Here is a 26,198-nt window from a genome sequence, read left to right on the forward strand (position 1 = left end):
AGGTGCGCGCACCGCGGCTGCGCGTTCGAGCGTCAGGCAGCGGCGCCGCGCAGCGCGCCCCCGACGCGGGATCTGTCCGCGTCTCCGCCAGTAGCAGCAGCAGCAGGCATGTCCAAGTTGGAGCAGATCCTCGTCCTCGATCCGCCGGCCGACCTCCGGTTTAAAGGTAGGCGAACCCCGCTCCTGTGCCCTGTGCCCGCCGGCCCGCCGCGGCCCGACGTCCCGGCCACCGAGTGCGCGGAGCCCGCCCATCCCTCGCCGAGTTGGCCGACTGCTCCCAGTACAGGCCGCGGCCATTTTGATCGCGCTGCGCGAGTGGGGATGTGCGTGTGGGCCGTGACGTTGTCGGGCCGCGATGTGAGTTTCGGGGTGAGCCGGGGCACCCCTCCCTCCCCGAGGAAAAAAAAAGAAGCTAAATTCGCCTCAGGGACACGGACCGTGAACCGGCCCGCTTCAGCTGACAGGCGGCCGCACCTCCTCCTCCTCCTCCTCCGCCGCGGAGACCGGTGGCGCCGGGCGGGCAGGCGGCCTCGGTAACACGAGAGGCCCCGTTAAAAAATTCACGAGTCCACGAACTTCTCCCGTTTATTGGCTTCCATGTGGGACGTTTTACTGCGCGGACGCGGCGCCGCTGCTGCCGCCAGGTGCCGTTTGGCGCTACGTGCGACGTGTCACGCATCGTCCGCGTTCGTGTTTCGCAGAGCCCGCCGCGAATAAACCGCACATGTGGCCAAATACGTCCGGCGTCCCGCTGTCGCCGGATTTTCTGTACTTGCAGATGAGCGTAAATCTGCGCATCGATTCAGCCGTCGGCGTCACGTGATTCGTTATCGATCTGTCGAGCACAGAGACCCTACTTGTGCAGCTGCAGCCGGAGGGGAAGTGATGTTATTCTGATTTACTGTGCATGGTGACAACCGTCGACCTGCTGGACACGCGAGAACTCGCGTAAATGCACTCGACCTATTTATTATTTATTGTTTGCCGCTTGCATTTCACGTGACCCCGTGGAAGTGGGGCTCCAGCAGTGCCGTGTCTGATGAGATGGGGTTTGCAGTCGGCGTGGGTCTCTGCCTTCTGCTGACTATCAGGTTCTTCTTGAACTGCCAAAGAGGTCTGGTCTGTTTGCAGTTTTTGAATATTTTACGACTGAAGACACAGAGGTGTGTCCGGCCCTCCGCGTGAGACTCGTCGTCATCCGGTCAAACAAGAGTGTTTTTTGGCAAAGTATGTTCGCAAACACATGCACACGCCTCTCAAGCACAATATTTTCTATCTGGTCAACATACAGCGTACTCCTGGTGGTTACAGTACAGCCTCATCGGGAGCCTCTCCGTCACGGGTTACACGCCACACAGAGTGCATAATGGAGCAGTAGTAAGCTCGGCAATTTAATACGCTGCCAATGAGGAGTACAGTTGTTTAAATCGGCTTCTGTGTGTGTATGTATGTGTGTGTGTGTATATGTATATATATATATATATTGTTTTGGAGTACAGAAGAACCTGAACAATCTTTTTCACCAAGTCTTGAGGAGAACCACAAGAAGGTTCCGGATTCTGTGTGCCACGCTTCTACATCCCACCTCTCCCCTCGTTTGTGTCAGTCAGTGAAGGTGCTGACAAGGAAAACTGGTTTATTTAAAACCGCTGGGACGCTGCTGTCTCCTGGCCTAATAAAGCCCCTTCTGCTGGGGAGGGACAGCCTCCCAGGTCCCACATAGAGTGATCTAAATCCGGCTACGAGGGTTCGGCAGCCAGGATCTGCTCTGGATTCAGGCCCTGCTGGGAATCACTTCTGAGGCGGAGTGGGGCAGCCCTCCTTTCTCAGCCATTCTTCTCTCTCTCTCTCTCTCTCTCTCTCTCTCTCTCTCTCTGTGTGTACTGTTATTTATAGACCTTGGTGGGCTGCAGCTCTCCTAACAGGTCACTGTTTTGAGCTGTATAGGCTGTTTGGTTGGAGCAACATTGTCTGTGTTGCTGCATGGTGCAGGACCTCCTGCACAGGCATCAAAACTAGAGAGATGAGATGCGTTTGTGACTAAAAAGCTTCTTGGACATTAGATACAGTCTATATATGTATGTATGTATGTGTTTGTTATATATATGTATGTATATAAAATGACAGCTATAAATAACTGCACTATTAACTATGCATAATAATATTTATGATACTACTGGGGTTCAAGAAACAGACAGGAACTTTTAAATAACTTTTTAAATTAGTAATAAAATATATGCACAGGGCTGGCAAAATTGACAAAAAATTGCGAGATTTTGGGTTGTTTGTGTGGCAGGTACAAGTGCAGGGGGTGGGGCGCAAAGACACAGCCATTCTTATAGTTAAGTTACTTCAGCATTATTGCTTGAGGGTGGCAATTAAAATATTCATATTACGTTTGATCAACAACTTTACTCCCCTCTCGAAACTCTGCGTATAATTCTGAGTGACGTTGTTTCAAATGCTTTGCTAAATACATTGTTAAATGTATTGTTCTGCTCTCATGTACAGCAGAACATTGGGGTCCTCAAGGTAGGAACTCTGATTGCGGCTGCCCGTTGCAATCCCTGTTCAAAATTGTTGTAGTCTGCGAAACTGATTTTAAGTATCAATACTAGTGCCAATTGATATCAATATTTTGACAACATTATTATACATACAGAATTGTGATGCATTTATTGTAAGGCAATATCTAATGCTATTTTTAAATAATAGAAAAACTATGATTGTTTATAGAAGACACCTCCATGTGCATACAGATTTAAGGAAATGTGAAGATTACTGTAGTCTATATTTGGGCCCTATGAAATCCATTTAATTTAAAACAATTCTTTCCCATTTTATTGTTCTGAATTCTGGCTTTTTGGAATTCATTCACCTAAAAACTGTTATTATGGAGTGGATGGGGGGGAGAGAACAAAATGCAATATGACAAATGACATTTAATCACTGTTGGCATTATGCTTGGGCATTTACTGCTTGATTTAAACAACAAAAACACTTTTTTTCATGCAAAGAACTATTTCACAGTATTTCACATTCTTCTATTTGTGAAACAAAAGTGCTTCACATTTAAATCAAACATAAAAACTGTAACAAATAAATAAACCTATTGAAGACCTGGAATATATAAATAAATTGTGCCCACTTGCATAATGAATTGGAACCATGTTAATAAAACAACGTTGTGCATCAGCTTATTTAATTGCATGACCAAGTGTTTGAAACATTGTGTGCTGGGAAACTTTTTTAAAAGAGTTGTTCGTCTGATACATAAAATCATTTGGGTATTGTTCAGCTCTAAACTTCGAAATAAGAGTTGAATTCCTTAATTTTTGATGACAGTGGGTTCCAGCCAACCCTTTCACCATAGCTGACCGCATGTTTACATTGCATTGTGTGCGGGGGTCCTGCCTCAACAGGAAAAATGTACAGAAGGCTGCAGCAAATTATACGCTATTCCGCGTTTTACATTTAATTTTATTTGCTGGAATTCGTGATTCACACAATCGTGGAGGGCCTTACTATATAGTCTAGATCTTATTAAACCAGGTAACCATTAGTTAAGAATCATTATTTTGACATTGAAAGTTGAAACGCTACTGCCAAATCCAATGCTTTGGAGACGCCACTCATTTTTTCTTGTTCCAGAGCTCTCAGAAACATTAACCTTGATAGTTGTGTCTGTAAACCACATCTCCAAAGATCATGAAAAAGTGGCCTTACAGAATTATGAAAACCTTATCTCGTCTGTTCTAGCCTTTTTCCTTGGGTAGGGACGGTGATGGGTTAATTATTTGCCGCCTTCCAGTGCGTTCTCTCAGATTATGGATGCTGTACAGAGCGTAAAAAAGCTGCTCTTGGCAGAGTGAATTCCTGCACTAAGTCCATACTGTCTGCATGCAAAGTGTGCTGGCTGGGTATCGACTGATATTCTGCAAAATGCAGGTAGGGGTTGCAACGAATAACACTTAAACCATGAGACTATTGCCACATTCGGCTAATGGCTCGAGGAATGTTTAGAAATTGCTCAAATTCCTCCATCGAAAGCACAAACGTGGCCCTTTTGCACACTGAAAGTGACGAGCAAGCGACTGTGTTACATCCGTGTCCCCTTTGAAGCAGATTGCCTGGCGAGGGCACAACTCTGCCAATAAATCATTCAAGGGGGTTTGTTCTGTGCCCACATTGCATTAAATATTAACATGTCTGTCCTGGGCACACGAAGAAATTTTTTTCCCACCCCTCAGTGCATTATGGGTCATGTGGCAGCAGGACAATGATATCAACATGCACTTTGTCCCAACTGGGGCGTGTTCAGGAGCTGTGAAGTGTTTCAGGAACATTTAAATGCTTAACTCCTTCTTCATTCCTGTCCATTTAAAAAGTATTTTTGTGTGAGGACTCATATTTATTTATTTATTAATATGAAAAAGTTAAACCTAAATAAGAATATATTAGAGATGGGCAGTTATTGCATATTTGCAGTGTCCATGTATCTTATAATTGTGTAATCAAGAGCCAAATCAGTGAATTTCAACCGAAAGAAATTGTAATGATTAATATGTAGGTGTGTGTATGCCAGCAGTCCTTTTTTCAGATGCTGTTTGTGCCTTTGGTTTATCGTAGGTGTGCCAGGCAGCAGGTTAAATGCTCTTGAGCGCTATTGTTACATCAGACATGATGTGAAGTATAGTATATGAGAGTGTGTGCGCGCTTGCACACTTTGTGGCTCCCTGATTAGTCATGTGTTGTATCCATGGAGATTTTATTTATCAGAGATACAGATATAGTCTGTAAGTAAGTGTTTGATATGATCAGTATCAAGATTGGCATTCTCACATTTTCTTTTTGTGGTGGTGATCTTTTCATGAAGATACTAAAGACTGGTATGACCATCTGAGGCAGGCCCGACTGTGATGTCTACAATCACAAGGCATTACAGGTCCCATAATTTTAATTCTTTTTACTTTTATATTGGTCTTGGTGATCCCCTAATTCTGGCTCTGAAATCTCTTTCAAAAATTCAGCAGTGGTGCAGAATTACAGCCACTTTGAATGATAATGAGGAGGAGAGAGGCAGGACAAGGTGGAGACTGGCCTATAGATGTGAGGTGGAAATTACGTAATCAACACCATTCACCAACCACAATGTTTCTTGCAACCAGGAAGTTGTTTCAGCATTTTCTCCAGTGACTGAACTAAAAAAACTGCTCATTTTTACATCCAATCACTAAGCAGTTGCAAAGCTTTGCACATTTGGAAGCCATAATGGAGGGTGAAGTTACTGGTGGAGAAAAAGCATGAGAAAGGGGAGGTAACATTTCCCCTTATGATGACAATCCAGATCCGACCACCTGAGCTGCCATTCTCTGTACACATCGCCATTTCTATCCACTGGAGGACCATAGACAGGCTAGGGGAACTTTGCATTCATGTTAAATAATCTCACAAAGTGAAATTCGTAAGAAAGAAATGTGCAAAGCGTAAGAATAACTATTCCGCTATTTCAACATCTTTATTTCCAAAGCAGTTTTACCAAAACCCACCACACACTAAACTCTGTGAACCCCGCTGTATTACCCATGTGTGGCTCTGGTCCTATGTTTTACCGTTGGCTTCACATACATAGTTAGGCCTTTTGTCTACTTGTATAAAGCATGAAACTGTTTCCAAAGCAGCTTTACCAAAACCCACCACATACTGAAGCTTACATCATACCCCACTGTATTACCCATGTGTGGCTCTGGTCATATATTTCACTGCCGGCTTGACACTTTAGCATAGCATACCTATGCTGCTGTAATATTTTTAATATTCAAGTCAAAACTGACAATGATTGCTGTAATGCTGTAATATGTTTTGTTTGGCAACAGAATATTTTACTGCCCTTTTACTCACACAAAAAGGTCCCACACTGGGACTTTACAGTGGTCAAAGAGCAGGTTCCCAGTGTTCTGTGATGTTTGCAAATTTAATAATGCGATGAAAATTTCTCATTTGATATGTGTAGTGTGCCCTGTCTGAAAATGAGGCTAACAGCAACCCAACACTCATTGTGATCTTCAGGACGGAACTTCTGGATCAAATGGCAACAGATCATTTGGGCCTGTCAGTATGACCACTTACTTCTGTGCTGGGAGCACGTTTTTGGTTCCCTGCGTGTCGCAGCCAAAGCTAGCAACCTGGGAGTCGAGGCGAGGCCAAAGAGAATCGCGATCCAACATATTGGTTGTATCTATGCCACCAACGGGGGTTGGAAAAATCCTGAAAAAACAGGAACATTCTAACGTAAGCATGCTAATTATCTAAAATGGCCCTTGTTATACATCACATAGTGAAACGAAACAACGTTTCTCCAGAACCTGGTGCTACATGTAACATTTAAACCAAGTTAGACACTGACATAAATGATGCGTGTGCGACATCAACAAACTGGGCACATAAGAGCAAACATGAGACACTGGCAGTTCAAGAACAGCATTTAAGGCAAACAAAACATGCTAATAACAAGAACACAGACAGTGGTAAATAAGCGAAATGAATTATGAAGCTGAGCATCTTCCAGGGATGTTGTCTGGTTCGGCAGCCTTTTGTGAGTTAACTCTGCGAAGATCACTGGGAGCAGGATTGGATTTCCTCGCAGTCACGTGGTTCTGTGTGTCAAATCATTCAGCACATCCAGTAGGGTGGACTCACTGTCACAGGCAGAGGTTTTAGTCCTGTAGTTTGTGACGTCCTGGCTGTCCTGGAAGTGTCTGTGGATTTTCTGCCTGTCTGCACGCTTTGCTGCTCTAATTGCTTGAGACAGTTTGGCCCTCGCTGTTAGGGCCACTGCCTCTGGTTGGATCTTGTGGTGATGGACTTGAAGACTGTGATTTCATCAGTTCAGTTTGCTGATGTAGCGGTTTTGTGTGTCTGATGAGCAGTCTGTATTAGGGGTGTTAGAAAATTTCAATACCGCAATGTTTTACGTGGTGATATTGTATCAATGCAGGGACATCAAATATCACTATTTTCGTATACAAATTGTCCACCAGGTGGTGCTGTTTATCATTTTCTTTAGTGAGGTAAGCTGAGATGAGCTGCGACTACATCCTCCACTCATGTAGATGGCGCTGTACAGCCGAGTACTTTGATTTACTGCCTGGCATTTCCATTTTTCCAAGTTTGTTTATGGGCATTTCAGTTTTTACCACCTTCTTGCTGATGGTCTTGCGATAACACTGGATGCATCTGGAAGCCTCTAGTTTGCCAAGTCAAAGAAATACTCAGATAATATGACAGATTTGTGCGTACATGTCAAGACACCATAGCAACATACAGTCAAGTGCTAATTTTAGAATAAAACAAGGTGATTCTGCTCAACAGACAATTGAAGAAGTTAACTTTTTTTTTTTCAGTAGTTTTTATTTGCAAAGACATGAGTCCTCTGTGTGTTATTGAGAATAAATGATTTTGTAGTATGATTAAAACTGGAGCTTAAAGAGCAAGGGTTTTTGTGTCCACTAGTGAAATGTATTCATCTATTTTGATTGATATAGCTCATGTCAAGCATTTAAGTTTGTAGGAAAACTCACAGTAAATATCATCTGGCTTTTAGTATCACAAAATAAAAAGTATGGTGACCCATCTTTTGGATTGTGAGACTTTTGCCAATACACACTTCTTGTCTGTTCGCTGGAATTACACAAACATTAGCATGCTAGCGTGCCAACAATATCAATGTCTGCGACCAAGGCCAGGACAGGCCCATTGAAATTACTTCTAGAATTTTGGTTTCAAGGTTCCTAATTGTTGTTTCCTGTCTTGGTAGTGTGAATCTGTAAACTGTTAAGATGGATTTTTGTACCGTATAGCTTTTTTCATTTTGATTGCTGTACAATAATTTGTCTCTGTATTTTTTAATACTTGCTAAGGTCTTTGAATAGTTCTTATCTTAATGTCCCTCCTCAGTGTCAGTAGGGCTGGGTGATATGGCAAAAATATTGAACACGATATGCTTGATATGCTAGATGTATTCGATTTGGATTTTTATCACAATTTTTCCTGATTTTGCCAGATGGCACTCCAAGACACCAGACGTAATAAAAACTTCTTTATTATACAGAACTATGACTATCGCTGACCTCCAGCTCCATTTTCAGCCATTTCCTTGCTAGCTTTATACTGTGAACCATGTCACATGGTGCGTTACTTCCGTATTCCAGTATACTCTGGTGGTGGTGGCAGCGGTGGCTACAGAGACAGCAGTAGGAATCAGGGAGGATATGACCGTTCTGGCGGTTCCTACAGGGACAACTATGACAGTTATGCTACACACGAGTAAAAAAAACTTCCTGATTGCAAGATCCTTCCTTCGCTGGCTGTATTTAAAAGATGTGCTGTTCGAAGACTTTGGTTTTTCTTTTCTTTTCAGCCCGGACATCCCAACCTGCAAAAACTTGCAAATCCTGTAGTCTTTTTTTTTTTCATGATGCTCCACTGAACTGATAACAGTTCAGTTTTCATAAAGTGTTCCATGTTAGCATATCTTCGGTCTTCGAGAAGTTAAATAAAAGCCTGCCCTGAAATCTGATTGTGCACACACAGTGATCACCCATACTCATGTTCTCTCTCGTCTCGTTGTGTTCGTGCTCCTCTCAAGTGTGCGATGTACATGCTACAGTCTTGCATTGCAGGCTCTTCTTTTTCTGGGATATTTCATTCAACATGCAAGCATCAGAGAGCCACTATCAATATGCGGGAGGCTCTTGGAACGTCTGGGGGAATGGGATATCTGGCTGTCTTATCCATTTAAAATCACAAGGACAGAATATGCTTTTTATCGTTCTTGTTAAAAATGCTCAAGGTTGATCACCTAGGTGATCTTCCTGATTGAGTTACTTTCACTTGCTGACCCCTTTTTGTCCTAAATGTGAGTATGAAATGCCATAAAATGTCAAGTTTTTGCACTGCCTGAACAGGACTGTTCAAGAATAGAAACAAATAATCTTTCATTCTTGAGACAAGATTACAAAGACATCTCTTTGAAATGGCCTGGATGTGGCCTACATGTCCTCTTTTGTCACACAGCTGTTTTTTGTGATGTTTGAGACATAAAATTTCTTGCCCTTATTACACCTCGAACTGCACCTCGTATACTCCGAACCTCCAGTACTGCTCGCCTGGTCCCTCCATCTCTGAAGGTAAAAGGAAAACGTTCATCTAGACTCTTCTCCATCTTGGCCCCTCGGTGGTGGAATGAACTTCCCCTCGAGGTCAGAACAGCTCAGTCACTGAGCACCTTCAAACGACAGCTCAAGACCTTCCTCTTTAAAGAATATTTAGATTAACTTGTAACTTTTCTTGTTGTCGAACTTGTGTACAGAATCTACAACAGAGTGAATAAAATAGATGTATTCATAGTTGGGGTCCTAGTGAACCAGAATTGATCTCTTCATCGATGGTAACTTAAAAGCACGTTGTAAGTCGCTCTGGATAAGGGCGTCTGCCAAATGCCATAAATGTAAATGTAAATGTACTCAATCCCCCCAGAATCCTTGCACAAACTTTTTTACTCTTCCCCTTTTTTTTTTTTTTACTACACACTATGACTTCACTCATTTGCACACCGTCACCCTACCTGTTACATATATTTTATGTGAAAGACATATAAAAGTGTAATATTTGGTTATGTTTGCAATATTTGCCTATTGTTTCATTGTATATTTGCAATACTGTGGTCTGTAGCAGTCGCTAAAGCATTTCACTCCATATCATACCGTGTATGACTATGTATGTGACACATAAAATTTGAATTTGGAATATAAATTTCCAGAATAAGATGTGTAGCATGGGGTTCACATCCACCACCACCAAAAACTCATTGTGATCTGACCACATGTTCATCTTATCAGAACACTATGATCTGGTTTGCATTTGAGTTGAAAGAATTGAAAGTGAAGTGTTTTGTCATTCTGAAGCACAGCAAGCATGGCACAGAAGGCACACATCACTTTGCTCAGTGGCACCTTGGCGACTTGGGGTTCGAACCAGCGACCTTCTGATTATGAGTCCGCTTTACATTGACACGGTCCATCCAAAGCATTCTCACCTCACTCCCCATTACTGAGACTTTAATGTCAAGAGACAGAGTTGGGATAGTTTTGAGAATACAAGTTACTTACAAGTATCTCTGTAACTAGAGGTCAGAATGATGAACAAGCGTGACATGTATGTAGTACTTGACGTGCCTTACTACTGTTGACTTCAATATGAACTTATGACAAAAAACATACAAGCAGTTTGAAAACTAGACTAACTTGTTCTGTGAACTCCGAAAGCATTCAGACAAAACAGTTGCACCAAATATTTCAATGTGTAATGGGTGTTAAAACTGTGCAACACCTTCAATAAAATAATGTTTATGCAATACCAATACATGCAACTAAAACGGCCAAGATGGTGTGATGCACAGGACAACAATGTCACTGGTCTAAAAGCTACACAAGTGCCGTTAAGTTTACATTTGCTAGCCAGTACTAAGAGTTCAAATGAGGTGCATTGTATGAATATTTTAATTAAGCCTGAATGCACGATTCAATATAACATATTTAAACTGAACTTTGAATTTCTGGGTTATGATAATAATTTGCCTTGAATTTTTTTGGAATTATTAAAAATTTTACATCACAAGATTTAAACCTCTAACTGTTTTTCAAATGTCTGAAAACCTTCAGTTTTTTTAAATGAATTGAAATGGGACGTTGTTCCACATTATCTGAGTACCCACCTTAAATATTAGGACAAGAAAATGTGCAGAATATTACAGAATTTATTTTGAGGATTTAAGTTTCATTTCCCAGAGAATCACCTACATGCATTAAGAAATCTTGGAGATCTTAAATACTTTGATTACTTTTGTGTCTGTTGCAAACCATCTTTTTGTTTATATCGTGGACCATCTTCTCTATAAATTTACAGTGACTGAAGGAGTAAAAGGAGCGTTTTGACCACCACAACCCATAATTCTGATCCTAAGCCACTGTGGATAAAATGCCTCCTGTTGCCTCTTTGTGGGTTGCTTAAAAGTACTAGATAAGTTGCTGTGTAGATTTACCCCTACAGCCAAACCCTGCTCACCATGGTGAATAAATAATTGTTCGGAATAATTGTTCAGAAGGCACCATTATCTTCTTTAGCAGGATCAAAACATTAGCAAATACTTCCCACACACTATGTCTTATATTAAATCTTATATTGTATCTCCAAGATATTGCCCTGTATGTTGAACTTTCAGATTCTCCTTATAAACATGGTTGTGGGACACTGTTAGAGGCTTGTAATGTCTTATAATCTGTCTCTTCTCCAGGACCCTTCAGAGATGTTGTCACCACAAACTTGCGATTGAAGAACCCAACAGACAGACGAGTATGCTTCAAAGTAAAGACGACAGCGCCGCGCAGGTACTGCGTACGACCCAACAGCGGTACAATCGACCCGGGAGCCACAGTCACCGTCTCAGGTCTCACCCAAATGTTCACCGTCCTACACTCTGATCATGACCTCCATTCTGTAGCAGGGCCTTGCTTATTCAACAAGGAAATGAGGATCCAAATAGTAACGGCTGGAACAGCCATTAACGGCGTGGCCCCGTGTGACATGGGGAATTTGTGTTGCAAAATAAAGTGATATATGGACATTGTTAATCGAATTTATCTGGGTTCAACGGTCACTGGATTGCTTAAAGTACCAATATGAGCTGTAACATCTTTACATCAATAACATTGTTATTACTCAAATTGCCTCGTTTTTGTACCATGTTGTCCATAAACATTGAAACCTGATTGTATTGATGATTTAAAGAGGATAACAGGACTCTTGATTCCATAGTTGTTCAGATGCACACCCATGTCAAACAGGTGCTTTGACACATTTTCATCCAAACGTGGAGAGCATCAATGCACGTTGTTGTGTTCAATAATTATAGAAATTTGTAAGCCCAATTGTAGATCCAGTGCAGACTGCACAGTTAGTGTTGATCATTAACTGAACACTATCTGCAGTGAATGTTAAACTACACTGATAAGATATTATATTATGGGTCTCTTTAACTCTGAATCAGATATTGTAGAGGAGAGCGGGCCGATAAATAGGTGTGGAAAGGATGGTAGTATGAAAGATTACTGCAGAGTCTTAGAAGAATGGTCGCTCCTTCAACAAAACTGTGGTCCCGATAGTAAATGAATATACACCGTGTTGGAGTGGTGATCTCCGTTGGAATTGCCGAAGCAGTATATTTTAAGCAAGTTGAATTCTGTCAACACATTTATGAAATTTGCTATTTTTGAATCTGCTGAGTTTTTGAATTTGGAGAAGAATGATGGAGGCTTCATTATTTCATTTGTACAGCAATTGACTGAATTCATCATGTTGCTCTGACCTTCAGAATTATGAACAGAGCCACTGATAATATCCAGACTGGTGTAATCATGCACATGTGGGTGGCTCAATTACCCCGTGTATTTGGTAAAAGTGCTGTTTCATGTCATTTTTGGCAGGGTGCACAACTCTCCTCAGCTCATGCCAAAGGTAGTAGTATGAAAATATCATCTTATTAATACGTTTTCATATGTCAAGCTGGAGTGTGAATTAGGTTCTCAATTGGATTGTTTTGCCAGTTTTTAAAGCATTTTACCAGTCAGTAATGTCGGGGGATCAGCACTTTTCAATTCATTTTAAAAACACAGATTTTAACAAATTGTCTCACATCTCCATTCTCCTCCTTAGTGATGCTTCAGCCGTTTGACTATGACCCCAACGAGAAAAGCAAACACAAATTCATGGTGCAAACTCTCTTTGCTCCATCCAACGTTGCAGACATGGAGGCGATGGTAAGATTTCTCATCCCTTCACTGCACTCTTTTTCCACACTCAACAGTCATTGAAAGAGGAGAGGCTATACTGCCCCCTGCAGGAAGTAGCAGCCTTGTCTACAGTTACATCTTTTATTTTTATTTGTTGCTATTAATTAGCAATGCCATTTCCTTTTAATGTATTAATGAAATCATCTGTATTGGAATAAATACATTTCAATTTCTACCCAGCTTGGAATTGGTCTGCATCTAATTTCTGTCAGAGGAACTGTGGCCTCCCAATCACAGGACTCATCTTAACCCAGAATGAGCTTCTGTGTCTGCGCTGCCCATCTTCTCAATTAATTGAACCCTGTTCATAAAGATGTTTCCTTTTTTTTTTTTTGGTCACAAATTTGGTCAAAGTTCAGCTATCAGTATTTTGTTGTTCAGTCTTCATGCAACCACTAGAGGGCAGCAGGAGCCCATGGTGTTAATGCTAAAGCTAACTGGCTTGCTTTACCTGCTGTGTGTCTGTAAAGTACACACCAACTAAATGATTAGGTTTTGGATTACATTTTTAATGGGACTGTTCACCTGTGTGGAAATCATTAGCTGATGAAGCTTATGTCGTTTGTATGTTGCAGTGGAAAGATGCAAGACCAGAAGACCTCATGGACTCCAAACTGAGATGCATCTTTGAGCTGCCTTCAGAAAATGATAAAATGGTAGGAGCTGTGTGTGGGATGTCAACTGTATGTGACTATGGGCTATATAAGAAATAAATGTAGTTGTCGTATTTGGTAACAGTTTATTTAAACCGACTGACTTGGGTCAAATGTTCTGGGTGTCCTTCCACAAGTTTCTCACAATAGTTTGCAGGAATTTTGGCCCAATCCTCCTGGTCTAACTGGCTCTGGCGGCCTTGCTTGCCCATGCCTTTTCAGCTCTTCCTACAAACTTGTCTATGGGATTGAGATCAGGGCTTGTGATGGCCACTCCAAAACATAGCTTTTTTTTTTTTTTTTTTTTTTTTTTGTCCTTCAGCCACTTTGTGACTTATTTGCCAATATGCTTTGGGTCATTATCTATTTGGAAGACCCATTTGTGGCCAAGCTAACTTCCTGGCTGATGCTTTCTTACTTCAATTTCCACATAATGGTCTTTACTCATGATGCCATCTATTTTGTGAAGTGCACTAGACCCTCCTGCAGCAAAACCACCATGATGTTGCCACCCCCGCACTCCAAAGTTAGGATGGTGTTCTCAGGCTTTTTCCTCCAAATGATTGTCATTATGGTTAAACAGTTCAATTTTAGTCTCAGGACCACAGAACATGTCTCCAAAGATTTAGGTGCCCCTGTGTCTATTAGCAAAACTTAAGCCAGCATCTTCACAAAGTCTTTTGGTTTTGTACTGGGGTTGATGTGCACATTTCACACCAAAACAATTTCATCTCTGGGCCACAGAACCGGTCTCCTTCCTGACCATTCCAATAGCTGGACAATCCCATGGTGTTTTAATTGCGTATAAATGCCCGAACAGATTAACACGGCACCTTCAGGCATCAGGAAAAAGTACCCAAGGATGAACCAGACTTGTAGAGGTCAGCAATTCTCTTCAACTAGCCAACCTCCAACTCTCTTAAGTGGTGTCAATTTCAGAAGCTTCCAAAGCCATGACGTTGTTATCTGGACTTTCCCAAATTGCTTAAGAGTATTTTGTAATTTATAAAACTGAAATGATTTTGGTAATCCTTACTAATACATGAGATGGTTTGACAAATTTAATGTCAGGCAGTAATGTGTTGATATGTGTGCTGCAGGTTGTTACCATAGAGGGCTAATTTTTACTTTTCAAAGCAGCAATCTAGGAAGGCTGAGTTCAGATTTGAGGGATTTCTGCCAAGCCAGCACTCTCAATCACCCTAAACTTTTTATACTATGGCATTTATGATTTATCCTGCACAATTTCCATTTTGGTTTATTTATGATTCTGTTAAAGAGTGCTTTTTCTTTTTTTTTTTTTTTTTAATCTTGCCTGAAAAGTCACTTAGATTTTAGGATTTTGTATAAAAATGCTTTTATATCTTTTCACTTCACTTGCTCAGATTGCTGTCGGTAGGCCTTATGTTTGTTTCTATTTCATTGTTCATGGTTCAGACTGTGTGATTTTTTTAAAACACCAGAATTCCCAATTACTATGTTTGAACATTGTCAAAGGTACTCTGCCTCTGCAACCAGATAGATTATATTCCACAAAACAGACATACTCATGGCTGCAGGAGAACAAAGGTCAAGGGTGAGCCCCTAGCAGGCAGAGCAGTTGCCCAAACCAAAATCACATTTTTGATTGTGTTTCAACAGCTTCTCTTTCCTTTTTTCAATTTCTAGAGGACCTATGCTTGAACCCCTCTAGAGGCAGCCTAGGTTCAAGATAATTCCGAGAGAACCTCATAGGTTTGAGTAAATTGTCCCTCAGTCCCCGATTTCCCCCTGACCATTCTGAGGAACTGAAGCCAAATAGTTTCTTCAGCCCCTCTCCCAGGCTCCTGCAGCCACGGTGACCAGTGTCTGGTGGGAGACCACAGGCAGTGAGTCCGAGCCAGTTGGACCACAGAGCTGCCCAGTCCCAGCAGGCACTGGATCCTGTGTCAAGGGGCAACACTTGCCTCTTTGTGCTTCTCTCCCACTATATTCGCACAGCAGTGGGGTTTCTTTCTTCCTTTTTTGAAGATGTTCTAAAGTGTGTGTGTGTCTGTGTGTGTTTGTGCATGTGTGTCAAATTTGCAGAATGATGTGGATGTTGCCAAAGCCGCCCCTGTACTGAACTCCTCGAAAGTAGACGGCCCCATGGCGCCCAAGCCCACCAGTGTTGCCCTGGACGATACGGAGATGAGGAAACTTCTGGAAGAGTGCAAGCGGCTGCAGGCTGAGATGAGCAAACTGGCTGAGGAGAACCGACAACTGAAGGTGGGGAAAGAACGTGGGAATATGCAGCTTTAAATGCTGCTTTTTTCCACTATATTTTAATTAAGCACAAATCATTCAGAAAAGAAGAGGTCAGCACACAACACCAAAGATTTTGTAGGTGAAAGGACTAATTCAGATTGCTTCACACACACTCGAGTAGTGGTGTGAGGGTTAAAATAAAATTCAGTATGTTCAGATCAAAAATTATAGTTAATTAATAATTTGCTGACTTACTAATCAGTATTCTATATATATATATATATATATATGTGTGTGTGTGTGTGTGTGTGTGTGTGTGTGTGTGTGTCTTCTTGCATATAGACATTAAAAGAATAAAATGATTAATTACAAACTTTTATTTGCAAAAAATAAAGTGCAGTTGTAGCTTTTTGTTCTTATTCCCCTTGTTTTATGCTCCAGGATATATAGAGTCTACATTAGAGCTGTAATTGGCCCTAAAAATTCAGTTCAGCTGAATCTCGACCCGAGTTGACTGTTACGCTGTGTGGTGACTTAACTAAAACAGAATTGAGAATATATCATAATTCCTCTCGTATCAGATTCCTGCCAGTACACAGCCCTATTCCCTGTATTGATAGAGGGGATGGTGGGGTCTCTCAGTAGGGGGGGAAATAATGTGGAAAAACGACTAATGTGTTGGGACCCTTGATAGTGAAAGTGAAGTGAATGTCATTGTGAAACACTGCAGCACAGCACACGGTGACTCAACGACATGTCCTCTGCTTTTAACCTATCACCCTTGGTGAGCAGTGGGCAGCCATGACAGGCGCCAGGGGAGCACTGTGTGACGACTGTGCTTTGCTCAGTGTCACCTCAGTCGTACCTTCCTTAATCGCTAGGCAACCACTGCCCCAAAACTCTGAGTTCATCTTGTTCAGATTGCGTTTGTTAATCCAGGTACAACAATTTCGTAATTTTGAATCTGTTGTAATTATTTACAGACCAAATGGAACTGTTCTAGTTAAGTGTGTAGTAGAATATGAAATGAGCAAATTATTTTCTTAATTATTATTATTTTTTTTTATATATATAGAACCAAATCTTATTTAAACATACATCATGTATGAGTTTATCAGACCCGCAGTGTGAAATGAGGGTGTTTTCCTGAGGATCTGCACCTTTCCTGTGTGTTGTCTGTTACTTAGTCTGCTTTACCCTGGTGTCTGTGTGCAGAAGGGCCCCTCATAACTGTTTGAGCTCAGTCCTGGTTGCCTCTTCATCCTTCTATTTCCAGAATGATGGGGTGAGGATGAGGAAGCATGTGTGGTCGGAGCACGGATCTTCAAACACCAGTAGTCTGATGGGTCGAGAGTCGGTCGTCAGTTCCCTGCCTTCCCTTCTCGTCGTCATAGCAGCCATCTTCATCGGATTCTTCCTGGGGAAGTTTGTTCTGTAAAGGGAGGCGATCTGTCTGTCCTCAGTCGGTTTGTCGATCACTCTGTCTGTCTATCGACGGGGTGGGGGGGGGATTCACAGGGCCAGGGTTGGAGGAATGTTTTTTGTTGACTTCACCATATCATTGGTGGTGTGGCCCAGACGAGTGTGTTTGTACAGTAACACATGTGCAGCATAAACACACTCACACACACACACACTACACTGCACTACACTACACTACACTGCACTATTAAACACACACTACACACATCTCACACACCTGTGGACCCAGCCTCTTCCATTCACGCGGTTATCATCTGAGGCTTCCTGCTGTTTTCTGCTCTGGTTTCATTCTGGGGGATGGGTTGACTGATAGACAGAAGGATGGATAAGTTGAGTGTTCCCGGAGGAGGTGAAGAGGCAAGGAACTTAAAGTGGCATGCTGTCATCAAAAAAAAAAAAAAAAAAAAAGGAGGTGGAGAAGGCAGGGTGTAAGAACCGAGCTCATGAAAAGATCATGAGCGTTTTAATTTTTCTCCCTCTCTCTCTGTTCCTCCTCATTTTATCAGGAGTTTAACGGAATGTTAAGTGTCTTGTTCAATGTCATTTTAATCCTTTTAAGGAAACGAAAGAACTTCCATTAAATACAAAAAAGCAAGAAAATGACCTTATTCCTGGACAGTTCTTTGTTCAGTTTAACCATTTCTATGTCTGTCTGTCTGTCTGTCTGTCTTTTTTTTTTTTTTTTTTTTTTTGCTTTCTTGGGAAATGCCACCAGTCCAGCTAGGACTGGGTTGCCTCCTATCTTTGTACATTTTTCTCTTCTTCCGGTCATTAATGACACCGATGCAGACTATTTTATTATAATTATTAATATTATTAATGTTCTTTTTTTCTCAAAACAAATGATATATCCCTACTGAGATAATAAATGATGACTGAAAATGAAGTCTCTGTTCTTCCAGTTTTGTTCCATGGTATTCAACATTTAAATAATAATAAAACAAAATGTGGGAAAATGATGGTTGCCTCATTCTTCAGGAATGTTCCAGGTCGGGGAATGAAAGACTCTGTTCTGAGTCAGAATCCCAGTATAAAATGTTTAATTTTGTACACTTCTCTCTCCCCCCCCCATTCATTTTCATTCACCGCTAAACTGAGATGAATGGATTACACTTCAGTTAGTTCAGTTGTGTGTGTGTGTGTGTGTGTGTGTGTGTGTGTCTGCGTTCATCATATGGAGACCACTCCCTAAATCGTTTTCCACACCCAGTACTGGCACGATGACTGGGAAGTAAATCACTTCCCTTCTGGATTGTGCACCAAATTTGGACCGTCTGGAGAGTAATCTGATTTGGAATTATAGTTTCAACCAAAAGGCCAGTCTGTGTGGGTGTGGTGATACGATATTCTTTACATTGACATCCTTGTTTCCAATGGTTCCCATCAAACGGGTGGAAATGTAGGCAGATTTTGTAAATTAATGTGGAGGTTCAAAGAATCCCTGTCAGTGGATAAGTGCCTGCCGAGAATTTGCTCTCTAATATCAGAATGATGCATATAAAACTGTTACATGTTATTTACAGTATTTAAGTAATCGGTGATCTACACATAAAAAAAAAAAAAAGTCCCTTTCACATATAACAACATGCAGTCCACAGCATCCCAACTGCTGTGGGGTCCGAGGTGTGTCCACGGTTCTGTTCTGCTGACCGGTTTCGGAGGGTCATGATTCTGAACCCTCCTGTCCGGGTCCGCTCTGGTAAAGTGCAGTCACTGTGTACAGCAGTCACAGTTTTAGATGCTGACACTGGAGGTACAGTGCCACCCATCCTCTCCATGTAAATTAATAATAAAGGATCATCTTGTCTTATCCTTGTTTTGAGTCTTATCTGAAGAAAGCTGTAGCAAAGAACTGTGCCACAACCGTGACTACAAAAGCCACTGTCACACTTCCACGCTGACATGGCCCGCCGTTGTGGAGCCGCAGAGGTCGGTCGTCACGGTGATGGTCTCTGTGGTGACCCTCTGCACCAGGACTGCTGGGGCTGCACTGGATGAGGGGCGTCTGGTAGGAGGTGGCTCGCTTGTGTGGCTGGTCCGGGCTGGAGCCGTCACTGGGCCTCTGGCCGTTGTACAGCAGGTAGCGTCCGTGGGCGTCCTGCTCCATGCGGAAGAGCTCGTACTCGGTGTGGGGCAGCCGGATGCCCAGCGCCACGCAGCCGTTGGTCGGCGTCACGTCCTGTTCCACCCCAACCTGCCAGGAGCCCTCAACGCCACACTCGTTACCCCTGAAGACGTTCAGCAGGGAGGTCGTGGCCTGGTCCAGCGGAGTCACGCTCATGTGGTTCACTAATGAGTAGGCAGAGGGGAAAACATTCAGTTACCCTGCAAAAAACATGATGATAACCAAATCTGCCCCTTTTTGGATTGAAAATGTCTCCATCTAGTGTTTAAAACCATTTTGGGTATATTTACTGTAGGATATATTTACAATTAAATTGACAAAAAAAGATGTTTTATCTGAGGTGAATGACTGGACGTCTGACATGACGTGGAGTCACACACCCTCTCTCAAACCCCCGGCTCAGTAGGATTATTACGTGGGTGAAAATGGCGAGGGAGTGGGGTATACAAGCCTACAAAGCAGGAATTCTCCGCTGGAATGGATTCAATGATCTACTAACTGAACAGTAGAGGTCTACACAAAAAACGTACTTTAAGACAGATCATCCCAGTCAGAAGCTCCTGAACATCACTCTCCTGAAAGTTTCTGATGATGGTTTCTCCTACAGGTGTTCAGTTGGGTTGATATCTTTATCATAAATGTAAATGCCAAAGTCTCTTTGACCACAGCTTCTGATAAAACATCAGCTAGATGAGAATCTTTGTACAAATTCGAGGACTCTGATAAAAGACGAGTAGGGCTTAATCATGCAGTCCTTTCTTTTATGTGACAACACTGCTGTTAAACAACGATCAGACATGTAAAGTCCAGTATGAAGAAGTGGTTCACCTTTGAAAACAAATTCAGTTCCACCCATGATGCGAGTGGAGTGGACCCCACGACTGTAGCGCCCCCTGGCGTAGATGCTGAAGGTGGGGTGCTTGCACATGGGATCAGAGTAGTGGTAGTAGTGGCCTTCCCATGTGTTGTTGTTGTCATGGAAGACGAAGTGCCGCGTGAGAAAGAGAACCTCCGGTCGAACCTCGCAGCGCTGTGACACCCAGTGACCGTGTAGTGCGACCGTCAGGTCGGCCCGCGGGGGCAGGATGGGCGGGTGGAACTCGTCGGAGCGGCCGATGATGCGGCAGGCAATGCAGCTCTGGTCATGATTCTGTGGTTCAGACATGAAAACATAAGAAGAGTTGGTTATTATGGTTGCTTTTCATCTTCTGAAGAGAATTACATAAATTTCTGGAGGTAAAAAATCTTCACCATGGATTCCTCAAAACCCCAAGAAAAACATATTTTCAAACTGGCAAACTAGTGTTTACTAGTGTAAGATCAAAGATGTCCTCATAACTGATATAAATTAATAGGCAAAACACATCATGATATTTGTGCATATGATGCATTAATTGAAATCATACTTGAGAGCTGCTAATCATCAGGCTTATTAAGAATAAGATCAGGCCTTGTACCAAGAAGATCTTTCTTGTTAAATATACTTATAAATTCAGAGGATTCAAATTCAAAGTAACTGTGTAACGCTGTGCTTGGTTCCAGTGTGAAAATAGGGCCCAAAATGTTCAGGTTCAGAATGATCTTCCAAGAATTTATTCTGAACAACTGGGGCTAGCATTGTTTTCATACCAGCATAATCTGCATAAGTTTCATGTAATATGTGATACCTCAGGCCATCTTTAGAACATTTTTGTATTAAGAAAAGCACCAGACCCAAACAATCTCTTTAGTTTTCAGGAATTTAGACTTGGACTCCAGACAGATTTCCAGTCCTACCTCAAACCCTCCACATAATTATAGCAAAGGAGAACAAAAGTGGATCATCTTGAAAGTTAAAAACAACACGTACCCTATTTTATGGGCAAATTGGGGGAATTGAATAGATAATTCTTAAAATACAGAAAGAGATATAAACAATTAAATCAGAAAGAGGGCTTTTGCCAGGGACAGGAACCCCTAACAATATATTTTATTTATAAAGCACCCTTCACAGACAAACGCTCAAAAAAAGGTTTAACCGTGACAAAAAAAGAAAAAAACATTACTTTTTTTTATTAGGTTAAAATTAAATTGAAGTAAATATTAATTTTATTTTATTTAAATCCAGCAGGGATTTAATCTGACCACCCGAATGAAAAAATGCCACTCAGGGGTCCCGTCCAAGAAGACATGTGTGGCCAATATGTTGCACGTCTCCCCCCTTCTTCTCCGATCATCCCCTTCTGCCCCCTCCCCTGCTGGTGGGTGGAGATGAAAGTTTCTCAAACACAAACTTCCTGACTGACCCATAGCAGTGTAAAAAAGACCACACATGAAGACCATGTGGTGTGGAGAAGAGAATAGAGTGTGTAGAAAAAACTCTTTCTCCCTCCACACAGAGCACTGTATTTAACCACTCCAATTTGATGTTACCTGGCAGAAAGAGGCATGGCACAACAGAGGTTAGAAATGAACAGTTTCTAATTTATTAACACCGGTAAATAATTATTGTAGTTACATGTGAATATTGAATGTAAAAAGGTACCAAGGTTACAGAGAAAGTAAACATGAGAAGAAAGAGTAAAGAGGGAGAAGAGAAAGAGAAGGGAAAGAGAGGGAAACCCCCCTGAGCAAGATAGCTCAGAGCTCCCTTTTCCACATGTGTGCAGACATTTATACCCCTGGCCTACAGGAAGTTGTCACTGGCCTACAGGAAGTTGTCACTGACCAATCAGAACCTGTTGTTTCTGATGTCACGCCCCCGGTGCCTCCCATTTGGTGAAGACAAAGAGGGTGGGCGGTCCTGACAGCTGATACTTCGCACGTTGACGTCGGACAAAAGACATGTAAAAACCGGGGTGTCGAATCTTCACCCACAACCGTTGACACAGGAATGTTACACTTCCCCCTGCAGACATCTGTTATGCAAGACAAAGCAGGCTCCCGCGATGTCCATTCTTACAGACGGCCGGTTGATCCCCTGGGGCACTCGAGTATTCAGGGTCCATGGGGATCACAATTGGGTCATGATTGTGTATCTGCTTGCTTCCTGGTCAGTCGGGAATTCAAATGTAGCCGATAGTTGTGGTTCTGTGTCCTTTGTGATCCTCAGGCGTCTGAGGTCACCCTTGTAGGGAAACCTGTCTTCTTGGCATAGATCAAACACAGCAGCATACATAGAATATTCAACTGGATCCAGGGCTTTTCACACTTGGTTGGGTTCTTTGTCTGGAGTGTGATGAGGTTTGCATACAGATTGTGCATGTAGAAAAACAGTGTTCATCGTACATTAAAACCAAACCAGAAAAACAAATGACAACAATGATCAGATACTGTAATGCAAAAAACATGTAAATATAGTGGGAGGCTTAAAATGATATCAGGGAATTCATAACTCCGCAGATTTGCACTGGCTTATCAAGTCTAATCAACAACAGTGGCCGGAAAAATAAATACAAATAAATAAATAAAAAAGTCCCGCTTGTTGCCATGTGATTGGAGAATTACACCTTTATTAGGGAATTCATAACTCTGCGGATTTGCACCGGCTAACGAAGTTCAATCAACAACAGTGGCCGGAAAAATAAACACAAATAAATAAATAAAAAAAGTCCCGCTTGTTGCCATGTGATTGGAGAATTACACCTTTATTAGGGAATTCATAACTCTGCGAATTTGCATCGGCTTAACGAAGTTCAATCAACAACAGTGGCCGGAAAAATAAACACAAATAAAATCCCGCTTGTTGCCATGTGATTAGAGAATTACACCTTTATCACTAAAAGCTATTATTTGAGATGATGGCATTGTTGAGGTGTTCAGAGAGAGAAACAGTTTCACATAAATTTAAATTCTGATCCTAAACATGTTGATCATACTGAACATGAATTTAAAATAAAAACATTTAAGTTTAACAGTGCAATTTCCAATCCCTGATCAGTTATTATCAAATTGTTCACCGTGGGACATGGTTTATGATGTTCAATGTAATACCAGTAATCTAAAATGTCACAAATCCTGGTTATTACTGGTTACAGTTTGGTTTGTGGGTTCATCTATTGTGCCAGCCATATCTACATGCCACATTGTAAGTGATACAGTAATTAGTCAATGTTCATTTTATACCTTGTCGGACTGGATCTGGATTTAGAAATGCCTCGGTTTCTACGGTCCCGGCTTTTTAGGATATGTAGATCCTTTTTATTTAAATTAAAGCACATAGATTCTATTCCTCCCTATGCAGTAAAATTCAGATAAAAGAGACTTACGGTCACAGATCCACATCCGAGCAAAGGTATCACGTCGGGGTCACCATTTGTAAAAAAGACCACACATGAAGACCATGTGGTGTGGAGAAGAGAATAGAGTGTGTAGAAAAAACTCTTTCTCCCTCCACACAGAGCACTGTATTTAACCACTCCAATTTGATGTTACCTGGCAGAAAGAGGCATGGCACAACAGAGGTTAGAAATGAACAGTTTCTAATTTATTAACACCGGTAAATAATTATTGTAGTTACATGTGAATATTGAATGTAAAAAGGTACCAAGGTTACAGAGAAAGTAAACATGAGAAGAAAGAGTAAAGAGGGAGAAGAGAAAGAGAAGGGAAAGAGAGGGAAACCCCCCTGAGCAAGATAGCTCAGAGCTCCCTTTTCCACATGTGTGCAGACATTTATACCCCTGGCCTACAGGAAGTTGTCACTGGCCTACAGGAAGTTGTCACTGACCAATCAGAACCTGTTGTTTCTGATGTCACGCCCCCGGTGCCTCCCATTTGGTGAAGACAAAGAGGGTGGGCGGTCCTGACAGCTGATACTTCGCACGTTGACGTCGGACAAAAGACATGTAAAAACCGGGGTGTCGAATCTTCACCCACAACCATCGACACAGGAATGTTACACTTCCCCCTGCAGACATCTGTTATGCAAGACAAAGCAGGCTCCCGCGATGTCCATTCTTACAGCAGGAAGGCTTTGGGATGAAACACATCCAGCACCCCATCAGTCTCCACATGTCCTCCCCTCCCCCATGCAGGGATCTCCACCGCTTTCTCCTCCCAAGGCCTCCATCTGTCCAAACTGAGCTGGGCCATGACAGCATTAGCTTGTACTATAATTTAACCCAGGCTGCACAACTGTTTTAATTCACAACATTTCATTTGCTGTCAATCTTGATTTTTTTTCTTGGTTGGTCCCCAACTTGCTGCCTTTGTGAGGAAAAGTTGTTGCTAAGTAGATTGTTTCCTGTAACAATCATGCAGTACACACTCTTCCCCGTTTCCTTCCTTCCTTCACTCAGTCTTTCCTGGCAAGGCAACCACGGATTAGAGCCTTTAACAGCCGGAATGCCTCACATCAACAACGGCCGCTTGGACTGTAATATGTCGAAGAGGAAAAGACCCCGCCATCCCTTTGATCATTTGATTAGGAATGGGCAGGGTTGCTATGGAAAAGGCAGGGAGCGGTGAGGCAGGACACGGACCACCGTGGCTGGGGCTGCTTTTTGGGAAAAGTAACCATTAACCACAAACGAACCATTGGCCACTGCTTTGTCCGTCAGTGGGCACACTGGGGCTATTTACTGGCTTGTGTATGGAATTGCCATCAATAAGACCTAAAAATAGCGATCAGGGCTTAGCTCACCACGCCACTTCGTTTGTTCATTAGCTCATTTTTTCTTTATTATGGGAGTATGTCAACGTTGTGGCTTCGGTGTGTTTTTTTTGTGAGACTGAGTAATGATGGGTAAAAAAAAACAGGCCTTTGGGTTCTTCATAGTCCTCTGAAAAAGCTGGTTTGTTCAATATGGTTTGTTCATTATCACATGAAAAAGTGTAATGAAATAAGAATAAATATTCATGTTCTTCCCCCACCAGAAAGGCAATTTTCTCCTCTGGCAAGGGCTGCGGCACCATTAAATTTCCATTCATGGGGGTTTTCTTAAATTAAACACTTGCAGCTTCATTCGTCTGCAACTGTCCTGAATTAGAAGTGATGCGTGCAGCCTCTCTTTTTAAAAGTCAACTAGCCAATAACTAAAGCAAAGACTCAAAGGCTGTGTGGTTTCGTGTCATGGGCGCGAAGATCCAAATAACAAAGGACCTCATTTATAGGCCTGGCGTTCAAAGAGAGAGAAAGAAAGAAAGAAAGTGGACAGTGACAAACACAGAGCTGCAGAAAACGGGGCACAAAGACAAATGAACGAAGACAAAAGGGCGAGAGAGAGAACCAGATAATGAAAAAGAATATCGGCTTTAGTGAACTTCCACTCGTGGCCTCAGGTATGCATGAAATCAGCGCTGGAATGCGCCTCCCGCTCCGGAATAATTCATAAGGCTGCGTGATTCCAAAATTCTAGGAATACCACACTAGCAGAGCGTTTTCGTCTCAGCAGGCCACCAGCGGCAATCGGGACAATCGGGGAGAGTGCGTGCGATTGACCTTTTCTGGCTCCATGCAGTATTTACGTGAAGATCAGCAACACCCAGGCCTTGTCTCCGTGTTTATTTGCTCAGACGATTAGGGCCGGATCCACTGCCACGTCGCAGGCCCCTCAAACCGCACTATAACGTTTCACAGAAATGAGACGACCGCTGCGCAGGAAATGTAAACACTTGCAGATCCCATCCTGTGTACGTATGGCGCACGCTGCTCACGTGGGACCCGGGAACGTTCACACACGCGGGCCGAGAGCTGCAACGTTCCCAGATGGCAGGCTATGCTTCCAGTGCGTACACAGGCTCATGCACATCTACCCCGCCCCAACACTACAGCTCCAAGGACGTCCCTTTGCTTTACTCAGCCCTGGACTCCTAATCTGTAAT

The 26,198-nt window shown here is 42.3% G+C and overlaps 2 protein-coding genes across 3 annotated transcripts in view; one reads left to right on the plus strand and one right to left on the minus strand.

Annotated features, from left to right (window-relative positions):
- vapal (VAMP (vesicle-associated membrane protein)-associated protein A, like) lies at nucleotides 1–18,155 on the plus strand. 2 transcript variants are annotated; one of them, XM_028976918.1, is made up of 6 exons: nucleotides 1–166; nucleotides 11,354–11,506; nucleotides 12,772–12,875; nucleotides 13,484–13,564; nucleotides 15,629–15,808; nucleotides 17,064–18,155. In XM_028976918.1, the coding sequence occupies exons 1-6, from the start codon at nucleotides 109–111 to the stop codon at nucleotides 17,223–17,225; spliced, it is 738 nt and encodes a 245-aa protein (XP_028832751.1). In that variant the 5' UTR covers nucleotides 1–108; the 3' UTR covers nucleotides 17,226–18,155. The 2 variants fall into 2 exon arrangements, with proteins under 2 accessions (XP_028832751.1, XP_028832752.1); XM_028976919.1 differs by lacking the exons at nucleotides 1–166; nucleotides 11,354–11,506 and adding an exon at nucleotides 11,517–12,573.
- The window catches only part of LOC114788384 (protein APCDD1), a 14,450-nt gene continuing 6,188 nt past the window's right edge, over nucleotides 17,937–26,198 (minus strand). Inside the window, exons 4-5 of the mRNA XM_028976917.1 lie at nucleotides 20,223–20,544; nucleotides 17,937–19,558 (exon numbers count right to left, since the gene is read on the minus strand). Coding sequence (XP_028832750.1) covers nucleotides 19,095–19,558; nucleotides 20,223–20,544 — 786 coding nt within the window. The 3' untranslated portion in view covers nucleotides 17,937–19,094. The remainder of the gene's footprint in view (nucleotides 19,559–20,222; nucleotides 20,545–26,198) is intronic.

The sequence above is a fragment of the Denticeps clupeoides genome, chromosome 4 (genome assembly GCF_900700375.1).
Source record: "Denticeps clupeoides chromosome 4, fDenClu1.1, whole genome shotgun sequence".
In the NCBI taxonomy this organism is placed as follows: domain Eukaryota; kingdom Metazoa; phylum Chordata; class Actinopteri; order Clupeiformes; family Denticipitidae; genus Denticeps; species Denticeps clupeoides.

Coding starts and splice junctions, on each gene's coding strand:
- vapal (XM_028976918.1), top strand. CDS start 109: ATGTCCAAGTTGGAGCAGATCCTCGTCCTCGATCCGCCGGCCGACCTC. Junction 167..11,353: donor GGCCGACCTCCGGTTTAAAG/GTAGGCGAACCC, acceptor TCTCTTCTCCAG/GACCCTTCAGAGATGTTGTC. Junction 12,876..13,483: donor TTGCAGACATGGAGGCGATG/GTAAGATTTCTC, acceptor TGTATGTTGCAG/TGGAAAGATGCAAGACCAGA.